At 31.1% G+C, this 14781-nt stretch overlaps 1 protein-coding gene across 3 annotated transcripts in view; it reads left to right on the top strand.

The window, feature by feature from the left end:
• The window catches only part of LOC108906618 (G protein-activated inward rectifier potassium channel 3), a 49975-nt gene that overhangs the window by 33740 nt on the left and 1454 nt on the right, over positions 1 to 14781 (top strand). For 2 of the 3 annotated variants that reach the window (XM_018709924.2, XM_018709925.2), the window contains exon 3: positions 5753 to 6451. In XM_018709924.2, the coding sequence (XP_018565440.1) occupies positions 5753 to 6451 (699 nt within the window). Of the gene's footprint in view, positions 1 to 5752; positions 6452 to 10522; positions 10606 to 14781 lie in introns of those variants that run through there. The other variant, XM_018709926.2, reaches the window with a different exon arrangement.

Raw genomic sequence — 14781 nt, 5'->3', positions numbered from 1 at the left:
GAAGTCTTTTTTATATCTCAAAACCAAGTTGTACGAGAATCACTAAATTTGGTACACAGGGGTTTTATGACATGTGGAATCTCACAGTGCTACGCTTTTTGGCGAGAAACCCCTTAAGACAGTTTTTCGTGGGTCCCCTTGTCTTTGGAACCAGAAAAATTTGGTCGCAAATTTGATTTTTTTTTTTTAACTATTAGTTAGCTAGAAAGCCATTGAATTTAGAAACTTTTTTGTCTCTTGATATTTGTTTTGTAAAACGCAATGTTTTTGAGGAAAATGGCGAATCACGATATGCATTCGATCACATTTTGACATTTTTCTCGAAACCATTGCGTTTTACGAAAAAAGTATAAAGTGACAAAAAATTTCTAAATTTAATGGCTTTCTAGTGGACTGATAATTTTTAAGAAATTTAAACATGCGACCAAATTTTTTTGGCTCCAAAGACCAGGGGGCCCACGAAAAATTGTCTTAAGGAGGTTCCCCGACAAAAAACGTTGCACCAGCAGATTCCACATGTCATAAAACCCCTGTGTACCAAATTTAGTGATTCTCGTACAACACGGTTCTGAGATATAAAAAAAAGAATATTCTTAGGGGCGGACTTCAGGGGGCTGTAACTCCGAAAGAGGGGGCTACTTTGCAAAAATAAAAAATACGGGTCCCCTAAATTTGTCCTAATAATCTGTGACCAAATTTTGTTGCATAAATTTAGGGACACCCTGTACAACTCTAATCTCTACAACTATTTTCAAAATTTTCCGTTTGTATTAAATGAACATTACCTATTTACAGGAGCTATAAATATAAACGTATTACCACCTATGTCAGAAAATGCCGCAATTAATACACCAACCAGAATTGTAAAGAACTCGAAAACATATCTTGATCATATCTTTATGAAACCAAAAAGTAACTTTAATCTAGAATTCATTTTACCTATATTTCCTCAAAGTAATATTACCGATCATTTTACGACCATTTTACAAATAATACTAGATGTGCCTAAAACAAGTCAACAATCCAGTTACGTTGAAAATGTTGACTTTAACAAATTAACTTCGGTGATGAGTAACATCCATATCTTGGGAGTCTGTGTATACAAAACCAGATCCTGATGTAGCTACAAAAACTTTTGTAGAAATTGTAACTGAAGCAGTAAAACAAAGCACTTATGTTAAAGCTATTAAAAGAAAACACCTGAAAAAGTCTGCCAAAACCAAAACCAAAAAAATCTATTGTTTCGAAATTTGGAAAAAATCCAGATAATTTAAATCTAGAAAGACAATATAAAGAATATAAAAACAAATTAACAAATATAATCAAAAAAGCAAAGGAAAAATATTATAATGAATTGATAAACAAAAACAAAAACAATTCTATCTATGGAAAGTAGTTCAAAATATAACAAAGTCTAACTCAAAACCAACACTTGATAAATGAGAATAATGTTGAATTAACTGGTAACATAGATATGGCAGAGGAATTTAATAACACCTTTTCTAATATAGGAAAAAAATTAGCATAATACCTAATAGATTGATTGCTTTTAGAGGCGCTTATTCACTAAACTCACTAGTTTTACAAAAAGATTTTACTAAATTTAAAAATCAAAAAATCTCCTAGATTTGACAACCTGAAATCAGAGTTAACTAAACATATTGTGGAGTTTGTGACTGAGCCAATAGTATACATTATAAATGAGTGCATGGTGGTCCGCAAGATACGGTTTTAGGGCCCCTATTAATTTTAATATATATATATATATATATATAGAGAAGAAAANTATATATATATATTAATGACTTATTTGGTTTACTTATCAGTGGAGATGTTATAGGCTTTGTAGACGATACAGCTATCTTCCATAAAGGTAACACTTGGGACGAGTTGAAAGATACTGTGGAGAATGATTTGTCTTATGTAAAAGATTGGTTCAATTACAAAACTATTGACCATTAACCTGGAACAGACGAACTACTTGCCTTTTACATGCAATAAGTCAGTTTCCCCATCTTTTGATTATCTGAATTTAGAATGCCAGGGTCATACAATTAGATTCTTACCTGCAACAAAAATAAAATATTTAGGTGTTTTTATAGATTGTCATTTAAGGTGGGATATACATATAAATTATGTTATAAAGAAGTTTCAGTCCATAAAAGATTTGAAGAATAATGTATGCATATGAAGTTCATAAGTTATCAACTTTGCCTTATAATTTTTGTTTTATATTTAACGTTTTGCATAAAAATTACCTTTGAAGATACAACCTTTCAAGGTTTCCAAAAAAATACGGAAAAGTAGCTTTAATTTGAAAATCAAGAAAGGTATAATAGTCAAATTTTACACAAATTTTCTACTAATGCTTGTGCAACTTCTCATAAATATTTCGAAAATGTCTGCCCCTTAGAGGGTGTTGAAATAAGCATAAGCAAGTTATTCTTTTGCTATAACTTTTTTGTTTAACAAAAATTGAATATTAAAAAATACATTTTATTTTAAGGAGGGAACCACATTAGAAAAAATCTATTTGTTCCAATTTTATGAACCTAAAACTGAACGACCATTTCACTTATTAAACAAGAAAAGAACAGACGCAAGCTCAGAATCATGCCTATGAGAAGCCATTGATTGATCGGAAAGCACTCTATATTATTGACTACTTTCTCAAATTTCTAGTTTTTGGAAATCTTCAAGCGCGTTTTTCTCGAAACGACATTTTTATGATCGTTATGAAAATTGAAAGCGTATTTCTTCAATTTTCACAATTTTTACCCGCAATGAGGTTCATAGTCTTAGAAAACATGTTAATAATGCAGAAATACAACCATTTTGCTTTCAGATCAAAATCTCGACCTCCACATTTCCCGTGAACAACCAACTCTGACTACGACCTTCGGTGGTCAACAGCCCATTAACAACAGCATTTTCACCACAAGTGAATTGAAAAAAAATTGTCAATGTAGTTCAAAATATTGATAAAATAATGTCGAAGTCTCATCAAATTCTAATCAGTTTGTCTTACTCAAAAAAAATTCATGAGGAACGCCTGAAAATCAGCCTCCTAATGTAGTTTCCCCCTTAGAACTTTTATCTTTCTCATTATTTTCCTTTAATACTACCCTTAACAAAAAAATTAAATCCATTTTCATTCTCAACACAACTCGCACGATTGCAACTATGAAATATTTAATACGGTTGTCATGCTAATTTCTGTCATTAGATCTTTTGTGGCTTTTGCAAGTGCTTCCTTGGATTTGCTACCCAATAATTTTATTTTTTTACGATGATTCTCCCAGCTTCTCGTAGTCTTCTTTCTGCTGCTGAGAAAGTGTGGGGAACTGGGCGATTGGGATGCCTCTGGTGGTACGGTCTTCTTGCTCAGTTTTTCAAAAAATACTTGCAGCATGTCAACATATTCATCGTTAATGAAACTATTTGCCATAATTGTTCTCAAGTTATTGTATCGTTCCTATAGTTGTTGACCACTGGTTTTTTAATTTTTTATTGTTGTTGGTCCGTTGGCTTCAAAACGTGGTGCAAAATTGTATAACTAGTTTGGACCAGTCCTAAGCCTGTATAATCTGAGAAAGATGGCAAAATGCGAGTTGAAATAAAACCTTTAAACTCACATATCCAACAAATTCGTTGTTCAAAGCGACATTTACCAAGTATATCTTTTTCAGAAGAGTAAGAATTTTGTGAAATTCAATACATCAGGGTACAATAAAGTTACAACAATTTAAATGGATGTAGGTACTGTAGGTAGCGTCCTCTAATAAATTACAGCAAATTCGAGACCAGATTTACCAAGTTTTATGTATTTACTACAATTAGTAATGAAGTTATTGAAGAAAGAGTAAAATAAAATTGTCAACACCCTATATCTCGGAATCTATCAAATTTTGGACTAAGGTAACTTGGATTAGATCATATCATATTTTGGCTCGGGAATATAAGGTAGAATTTTGGCCAGACCTTTTAGAAACACCCCTTTTTAAGTAAAACGTATAGATTCTGAATAACTTGTAGTATTTTATTAAATATAAAATTGAACAAAAAAAAAAAGACAATACTTAGCCTTCATTTTTCACTATCTAAATCTTAACGTAGCTAAGGACACCTAATATACGGATGTGTAAACATCAATCCCAATGTCATTAACACAATTTTGTTGGTGCAACTATTTGTTTACATAGGCTGAAAATAGATTACTTAACTCATAGGTAGATACGTCAGGAGGTATTTACTTTAAAAACTTGTTTAAATAAGCTTACTTAGACACACAATAAACTGTTTAGTGTTGGATATATTTGCAAAATTATTTTTATCGATAAAAGTGGATTAATAATATAGGTAGTCAAAACATTTTTATATTATGTTATAATTACATAATCATATTTGAACTTGTTAATTTGTCGTCTCTGATTTGCTAGGTGAAATAGGTCTTTTACATATATGTGTTAATAAAATTAAATTTGGAAGACTAGTGGCATTTCTAAGGTCTAAGCACAAACATTTTCAACCAAAAAAATCCAAGGTCTTAGAAAGAGAACAAATCGAACAATTTTTGCGTGAAGCCCTAGACGAAGAACATCTTATGAATAAGGTAGGTTCTACTGAATAGTTTAACTGAGTTATATTTATTAAATTTGTTGTTGCTAGGTGGCGTTGATATTAGCAGTTTGTGGCGCTTGCCGTTGCGAGGAATTGACCCGTCTAAGCATAGACAATATAGAGGACAAAAGGCAGCATATCCACATCATGATTTCAAATACTAAAACGAACAAACCAAGAAGCTTCGCTGTGTTAAATGAAGGATTTTGTGTTAATCCAATTTAATTAATTAAAAATTAGTCTAAACTAACGCCTCAAAATGTGCAGCATAAAAGGTTATTTTGCAATTTTCAAAATGGAAAATGCACACGTCAATGTGTTGGTATTAATAAGCTCTCAAAAATCCCTAATGTTGTTGCGCGATTTTTGAGCTTGACAGATTGCATCTGCAACTCTCTTAGCCAATGCTGGAGGGGATATTACAACACTCAAAGGAATGGATCATCTACCGTGCCAGAAGGTTATATAGAAGAGTCAATTTCCAGCAAAATTGATATTGTTTAAAAGATATAAGGGGTGCAGACTCCTGAAGCAAGCACAAGCAAAGGGGCAACCTGTTCTATAAACTTACCACAATTACAAAATGATATCAATAATCCTTTGGCATGAAATTACGGCTTTACCATAAATGTTAATGTTAATATTAATAAGTAGGTAGATTGTAAGTTTGTAGCATTTTAGGTTATTTGTTGACTTATTACTGTTTCAAATTGGTTTTCTAATAAAAACTAGAAAAATAAACCAAACATTTGTCACTAGTGGGTTATAAGTCATAACTTACTAGTGACTTATGACTTATAACTCACTAGTGACTCATAGGCCACATTATTCCTTTAAAACAAAAGAAATTATAGTATCATTATATACAAGTGTTGGATAAAGTCTTTCTTTATATAAATATGAGTCAAAATTACTAATTTCATTTTCAAAAGTTAGCGACTTAGAGTTTTTTAATAAATATACTTCACGGAAACTCCACCACTGGTGTATTTGCATGTTCAACCAGTTTTTGTTACTAATTTAGGCCAATCAATTTAGTTTTTAGTTTTCTACTCATAAAACCTAAACTAAGGAAGCAATCTGAATGTTATAGACAATTTGTAGATTTTATAATTATTTTCTTATTTTATAGGCTACGGAGTGAGAACGACCACCGAAGAGTGCCCGGAAGCCATCTTCGTCATGTGCTTCCAGAGCATCGTGGGCATGATCATCCAGGCCTTCATGTGCGGTATAGTGTTCGCGAAAATGACCCGCCCCAAACTACGAACTCAAACCCTGCAGTTTTCCAAAAACGCTGTGATCTGCCAACGCGAAGGCTACCTCAGCCTCATGTTCCGCGTGGGAGACATGAGGAAGAGCCACATCATCGGAGCAAGCATCCGAGCCCAGCTCATCTGCTCCAAGAAAACCAAAGAAGGAGAAGTACTGAATAACTTCCAGACAGAACTGACCGTCAACGCCGACGGTTGCGACGGAAACCTCTTCTTCATCTGGCCCATGACCATCGTCCACAGGATAGACGAAGACTCGCCGTTTTATCAGCTGTCTGCTGCCGACATGTTGCAGGACAGATTCGAAATTGTGGTGATATTAGAGGGGACTATAGAGTCTACGGGACAGACGACGCAGGCGAGGTCGAGCTACTTGGCCACTGAAGTGCTGTGGGGCCACAGGTTTGAACCCGTGGTGTCTTACAATAAAGACAGACAGGGGTACGAGGTGAATTACTCCAAGTTCGATAATACTGTAACCATTGACACTCCTTTGTGTTCTGCAGCAGATCTAGCTGCGTTTTATAAGGCTCAGGATATCCAAGAGCAACGGTCTGGTAAGTTCGGCTGGTGATGCTTTTTGTAAAAGGTGTTGTCTGTATTAAATGTTTAATATATGCATTTTACGTTAGTTAGTTAATAGTGAAGACGCTTCATGAGGTACAGTTAAAATGATGTTGATGAGAGCATTTTTTTTACTGCAGTCAAAATGCACGATGTACTTTAAAATTGAAAAAGTGGTTCTTAAGCTTATTTACTAGGTGCTCCAGAAAGGCTAAAACACCGCTGAACCACAGACTGCTGGTCAAAATAAGTCAATGTATACCAGCTTGTGGCCAATCAATGTTTTTTATTATAATTCTAAAAGAGTTTGAGTTAGGAACTTTCTAGTTGATATGAATCTTCTTTTATACGAGTATGTAGGAAAAGGGCGTTAATTTTTTGGATTGTTCATCCCTATGACAACCCTATAACTGTTTTATACGTAGGTTCTCTTATTTAATTTACTTTTCTAGAAAATGTTTTTCCTTTGTGAAATTTTGATGTTTCCAATACATTTCTAGTAAAATGGAAATATCTTCTACACTAGATATACTGAAAGGACATAATTTTATTTCTTATATTTGAAAAAACGATTCTAAGAATAAAAGTAGGCAAAAAGTTTATAACTTTCTACAATGTTTCCCAAGGGTAATAATAATTATAATTGTATGTAAATATAAAAAAGAGGCTTCTGACAAAAGAAATAGAAACACATTTTTTTAATCAATTTTATTTTATGGAGTGTAATAGTTCTATAGAAGGGAATCATATTCTAATTTAGGGAGCACAAATGCATTATACAATAAAGACACTTGCTTTGGTTCCTATAAATTGTTACGAATTCAATACAATGATACCGAAGTTTTTACAGGGTCATAATGTCATTGATTTTAAGGGAAGATGGGAAAAAGATAGTTGAATACGAATACGTGATTAAAAAAATTTTGAAAGGTAATATGCGTACGCGGAAAAAAATATTTTCAAATCATTATTTAAACCCCTTTTTGATCCGCTTCCGACCGCTGACCTACAAAGGTTTATCGAGAGTATTCGGTCACTAACCTAGCTTTTTTCGATTTTCTGTCTTTATTAAGCCTTTAGAATACATGGTTAAAATTAATGACTTTATCACTGAATCACCCTGTATATGCCTCACACTTAATATGATTGATATGTAAAATTTTATTTAATAATAAATTTCACACCGGGATCTTTGAAAATCAACATTTCTTAATTAAATTATCATCAAAAGTATAATATACATATAATAGAACCGATTTTCCTAGAGAATAACGTCGCATTGCATTCGGAGAAGTTTAAATGTAGTAAATTGGTAGTGCACCAATGAAGAATGTCATCTATACTTACCTGGTTGAAGCAAAAAACAGTCAAGTACATTGTGACATGGCTTTATTTAATAGGATTTTTAGAAAAATATTTGATTTTATTTAATTTTAATTTAAATTCTTTAAAGTAAAGTCAAAATATACAAAGAAATTTAGTTTAAAATCGAAGTGATGCAAGTCAGGGTTAGTGGTAGTTAAAAGCGTGAGGATCTCAAAAAAATAATACCTAATATGTCTCTTTCTTACATTTTCAAGAAATATATTCAAATAAATAAACACTTTTACCAAATAAAAACCCTCTAACTAGAATAGTAAAGGGTCATATAAAATTATCTCGAGGTACCACGTTCAGCTGACCTAGGCGTTAATTGGTGTATATAACAAGGTGAGTTCATCCAAATCTTCTTATTTTGATCTCAAGATTCTGTGACTGGGTGATGCTGCAACGTTTTTGAGACACTCTGTATAAAGAATTGTTAATATTACCTGCTGTAGTAGACTATGCCAGTATGAAAAATAGTCGTTATTTTTTTTTAAATTGAGGATTTAATGAAACATGATTTTATAAAAAATAGTTGACATATTCAAAACGTATAATCATTTTTTTGATGTGCGAGAATGTAAAATAATATATTTAGAAGCTAAATCGAAAATATCGTTTTTTTAGTGGATCAACAATTGTTCACAAACCACGTTGGCAACAAATGGGACAGATTGAGTTTTTCATCGCATTTGTGACTTTTTCTACGCATATCTTAATCTTAATTTCAATTTAATTCTTTATTGTTGCATTTACATAGAAGATAGTATTTGACAAACGAAATAGTATTATAGTCCAATTAACTAAGCCTTTAAATCGAAATTTTGTCAACTTGGCTGAATTTTTGATATGAGTTAGTTTAAGGTATATTATAACAATAAGTGAGAGTAATTTTTTGTTCAACCCCCGGCCAAGGGTGGAAAAAGATAAAACAAAGGGCCTTTTCAAGATAACTCAAAAAGGGTAAGAGCTAGAAAAAAACGTTTTTCATGAAAGTTGTAAAGCAGACAATTCTACATAAAAATGGTCACTTAGCTTTTTCTTGTACTATTAAAATTAACAGAGTTAGGGAGGCTAGAAGTTAAGGGAAGATTTCAGAAATTTAATTTTGTTAAATCATTAAAATTAACGATTAAAAATTTGATTTTTTGTTATAACTTTCTTATTAAAAATTAAAAAATATATCTATTTCTCTGAAAAGAAAAGTTACATATTTTAGAGCAGATTGAAAAAAAAATTACAAAATTCAATCATTTTTCTGTTTATTATGATTTTTTTTAAATTTCTGAAATCTTCCCATAAGTTCTAGCCTCCCTAACTCTGTTAATTGTAATAGTACAAGAAAAAGTTAAGAGGCCATTTTTATGTAGAATTGTCTGCTTTACAACTTTTATGAAAAATTTTTTTTTTTAGCTCTTACCCTTTTTGAGTTATCTTGAAAAAGCCCTTTGTTTTATCTTTTTCCACCCTTGGCCGGGGGTTGAACAAAAAATTACTCTCACTTATTTTTATAATATACCTTAAACTAAATCATATCAAAAATTCAGCCAAGTTGGCAAAATTTCGATTTAAAGGCTTAGTTAATTGGACTATTATTTAATATTAGTAAATAGGTGAAAATCTCAATACCAACAGTCGACTTTGTTTTCTCTGTTCCCATTTCCCATTCCATCGAATTTTGCCGCCCGATAGTAAAAAATAGCCCCGACGTCATCAACCCATTTGGGTACAACGAGACACTTCCGGCACTTAAATGAAACTTGAAAATTGTATACAGATGTCACTTTTTGACGTTTTGTCCGGAACAATCGCATTTACAAAAATGAGAAAAATATCCCCAGTCAAATTTATTCTTTTTTTTAAGGTAACTTTACAACAGCTTTTATTTCATCACAATAGGGAGGGCTTTCTGCATGTTTTTTTCTTTGTAAATTTTTACTAAAGTGTGTATATAATTTTCTCAAAAATTTTATTTATTTCATAGTAATGGAGATAATTCTTTATGTAGTTTAGAATTTATAATCGAAAGTTCTTTCACAAGAATTACTGTAATTAGTTATTATTTCCAGTGACATAATTAAATTTTAAAAAATTACATGCTCTATTTTATATTTTATATAGTATTTGTATACTACGAGCTAATAAACAATTATTATCAAAATTCAGAATTGTATCGAAAATATGATACTGATGACTAATAAAACAATTAATTACGCGAAAACAGTTAGCAATAAACAGAAATTTACAAGCGAGAAAAACTTTAAGAAAATCCCTACCTTAATGATAAAATAAGAACTGCACTAGTAAAGGCATTTATAAAAAAAATATGAACAAATTTGCTGAAGAGTGGGGATATTTTTCACAAATAATATTTTCATTTTATTTGTTATCGTTAAAAGTTAAAAAAAAAACCTGTAAAAAATTTGAAGTATATCATGCATTTTGACTCTCATTTTTTTAATAGATCATATATAGGGTGTTCCGAAAATTATCGTATGTACCAAGTACACCAGAGATTTTTTTGTGAACCGAATACTTTTTTCAAAATGCACTTTTAACACTTGTATTGCCAAAACTAAGCATTGTTTGTATTTTCAAAACACTAATAATAATAATAATTAATAATAACCGTTATCAATTATTTCCTAATATTTATTTAGAAACGTACATACTTGGCTTTTGACTAACACTTGTTTTAGTTCTAGATGCCTTAGAAACAGAACCACGCTCCTCTAGTGATACCACCTCTCCGCAGTGAACAAGTAGATAGTGTTATGTCATACAAAACAGTCTGCGGAGTTGAAATCAGAAATCAGGGTATTATTATGTAAAATCAATTTGTAAATACTGAATTTTTCATTGATATTGAATTGATAAGTTTAAAAGATTTTACCTCTGCAGTATTAGTGCCTTAAAAAGTCCTAATTATCGTTGAAGTGTTAATTTAAAACAAATTATAACGTTCCAATGTACAGGGTGTTCTTTTTAGTCCATGTCATAATTTCAAAAGCGTCTTCCTTGGATTTATTAAATGCCAACAATTTTTAATGAACCAGGGGTTTCAAATCACTGCACCTTAAAAAAAATTATAAAATTTCACCAAAAATCAACACAATTTTTTGTTAAGCTTAATCGTTGAGTACTGTTCATGAGTTAACTTTTGAGTTAGTTTGCTATGTGTAACATATACCACACCCAAAAGAACTAACATCAATTCTTGATTCTCTAAGTAAACATGTTTGTCCTCTGACAGCAAAATCCAAACTGCGCGTCGGTATCTATTTGTACACAACTTTGTATCGCCTCTACTTACAAATGTAAACTATGTAGCGATTTGTACACACTGTGTTCTCATTCTCACATATTTTGTTTTTTTAACCAAAAATTATGCTAATGAGCTTAAAATTTTAACTTTACTCAAAATTCGCCACCAATATAATTTCATTCATAAACAGCTTTGAATTTACACTAAATTACACAATAAAAATGTTATTTCCGATAAATTGTGTCGAAATTAAAAGAATGTCACATTTCTTCTGTCTGATGATGTTTCACGTATATTCAAAAACGTAGGTTAGTAATTTAACGAATCAAAGGCAAATTGGGAATTAGCATATAAATATGTCAGCCAGTAGTGAAAATACTGAAAAATGTTGAACGCTACTGGATTTTTTGGAAATTTAATCAGTTCAATCATTTGTTGCGAAATTATACTTCAGAAAAAATAAATATCTGAAATTTGTATCAAATTTGAATTATTATTTCTTAAATTAAAAATTTATTTAGTTGCACATAAACTTTTCGTTTTTAATTATCTGAGGCGTGACGTAGGAATGCAATTTTTGGACTTTTGATGGTTACAGTACCTTTAAAATAGAATTTTGTACAAGAAATTCCTATATTTATTTTTATACTTAAATCGAATTTAAATATTTATGTAATATTTATTCTACTGTGTGATTTGCTTATGTATAAATGTTTGAAATATAAAATAATAAATCGAGAATGACTAATTTTTCGAATAAGATGGAAAATATATTTTTATTTGAAATACAATTTGAGAATCAAATACAATCCAACGAATTTAAAAAACTCGGTAAAGTAGGGGTTTTCAGTGACGACAACTGTACCTATCTCCGCCGCTGGTTGACAAATTTATATCCCAATTCAGCAAATTTTTGCATTTAATTAAATAAAGAACTAGAACAAGTTACAACAATCTACGTAAATCATTTTAGACTTTTTTGAAAAAAAAAACAGTTTTTTTAAATTTCAATATCCCTGTATCGTCTTTAGTCCATTTGACCTAAAATAAAGAAACACGTCCCTAAAGGAAAGGACTTTAAAAAGCAACCTGGATGTGTATTTTACATTACTATTGCTTATGTCAAATACTTTTAAATAGCATGAACTTAATTGGTAAATATTCCCGCTAAATTGTAAACTATTCACTAATAGAAACCATTTTTTTAATTTTTTTACTTTAAAATAGGCATCTCACAATATTTCTTGCAGAACTTAGATATCTCGTTTAGTTTTCAAAATAATCGTCTGTATATTTATTTTATTATTTATTTTTAAGATATCAATAAGCATAGGAATAATGAAAAATATATTTAAGTAAAGTAAAACATTTCAAAGATAAATTAGGACAAATCTAGAAAAGTAATATATTAGTAGCTGTATTATTTATTACTTCGATTTTGTGTTGTTTTGTAGAATACCTATATTATTTATGTAAGTTGTTAAAAATGTGATAATGTGTATAAATTTTATATTGGAGTATAAAAATGTACGTGATGACTTTAACAGTTGTATAAAGTAAACATATATTATATTATTTGTTGTAGTTATTGCTTGTGCTGTCTGCCTTTAAAAATATAGTCACTTTTCTACACAAATAGACCTGGTCGTATCATACAAATTTTTCTCAGATTACTTAACATTTTATCCATCAAAATTCACAGAATAAAATAAGGTTTCTAACAAAGGATTATATTTTATTATGTTTATAATTAATATATCGGGTGGCCCAATTAAAACAGTCCACCTGAAATATTTTCAATGCAACAGGTTTTTCCGGAAACCCCGAAACAGGTCGATTTTCCTTTCAAAAGAGACATCTTTTAATAAAAAATTTTACCCCTAGACGGGGCGGCAACTCTGAAATTTTGCCTTAAAATTAATGTAAAAAAACCTTTTGGAAGTGTCGGTGAAATAAATCGAAAAAATGACTTAAAATAGTAATTAAAAAATTCACCGGATAATGAAACTGTAAAAAAATAAGGTTTATCATCGAAGTCTTCAAGCACCAAATTAGAGGCAACTTCAGGAATTCCACGTAGTAGTCTTCAGATGATATTGAAAAAGAATCAATTCCATCCCTATAAAATTCATCTCGTTCAAGAGTTCAATTAAGATGATCCAGATCGCCGTATACAATTTTGTAAACAGATGAGTGAAAAAATTTTATACAATCCCAATTTTTTATATTGTACATGCTTTTCTGACGAATACACATTCTTTCTTAAAGGTTACGTCAGCAGACGTATAACTGCACATACTGGAGTTACTGAAGTTATGAGAGAACAGCACTCACAGTATCCAGAAAAGTTGATTGTTTCGGCTGGGATTTTGGGAAATAATATTGTTGGTTCATTTTTTCTACCTGATCACTTGACGGGTGAATCTTACCTCAATTTGCTTCAAGACTTCATCCACCACCGCATTGTGGAGATTCTTGAAAACGACAATCAGATCCCAGAGAATGATATATTTTTTCAACAGGTTGGCGTTCCGCCACACTATGCAGCTGCTGTACGTGACTTTTTGAATTAACATTTTCCCGAACACTAGATTGGTAGAAGGGGTTTCATTGATGGCCCCCAAGATCGCCTGATTTAACACCATTATACTTTTTCTTATGGGGTCATTTAAAAAGTGTTCTTTTTAAAACGAAACCTACCCCTTTAGAAGATCTTCGCCACCGAACCATGTGATGAATTAACCCCTGAAATGCTACAAAATGTTCGGGAAAATGTTGAATAAAGGTGTTATTACTGTATGGAAGTAAATGGGTCGGAATTTAAACACTTAATTAATTAAAACTTGTTTGAAGACTTTTTTTTCGATTTATTTCACCAACACTTCCAACAGGATTTTTACATTAATTTTAAGGCAGAACAAAAAAATTTCAGCATGTTTGTAAAGAGAATTAGAATACCTTTGAAGTGATGTGCCACTTAACCCCCCTACCATTTAGGATTCTTGAGGGGGTTGCCACCCCGTTTAGGGGGATGACCCTACATCCAAGAATTCATGATCAAAAGATGTCTCCCTTGAAAGCAAAATCGGCCTGTTTCGGGGTTTTCCGGAAAAACCTGTTGCTTTGAAAATATTTCAGGTGCACTGTTTTAATTGGGCCACCCTGTATATACTTCCAAAGAAAAGTATGCGCAATAAAAATAGATAGATAAGATGATTTTATTATACAATATGTTGAAAAAAAATTATTTTAGAGAGAATAACATGCACATTGAGTCATATTAATGTGTCAAATTAGAAAAATTCGATATCATTAATATTTGTACAGTTTAAATGTTCAACAGTGTATTCTGACGATCACGGTTTTATACAGAAAATTTTACAAAATAACCCTCAAAATTTCGCGATTTCGCTTGTTTTTTTAATCTTTCTCTAAATAAAGTTACAAGAAAGTTTCAGTACTTTATTTAAATCCCAACTACAGTTTTAAGAATTATTACAAATATACAGGGTGTAACTAAATAAGTGTAAAACATTTAAGGGGGTGATTCCTCATCGAAAAAAAGATAGGATCTTTCATATAAAGAAACTTCATTGGAGCATCCCTTGTTAAGATACAGCCCCTTAAAGGGGGTACATAAAATTTGTTTAACAATTTTTTTCACAAGCACTAAACAAGTTACAATATTGAAAT

This window comes from Anoplophora glabripennis, unplaced genomic scaffold (assembly GCF_000390285.2).
Source record: "Anoplophora glabripennis isolate ALB-LARVAE unplaced genomic scaffold, Agla_2.0 scaffold278, whole genome shotgun sequence".
NCBI classification, from domain to species: Eukaryota; Metazoa; Arthropoda; class Insecta; order Coleoptera; family Cerambycidae; genus Anoplophora; species Anoplophora glabripennis.
The sequence above is the reverse complement of the archived record's forward strand: the minus strand, read 5'-3'. Positions and strand labels throughout refer to the sequence as shown.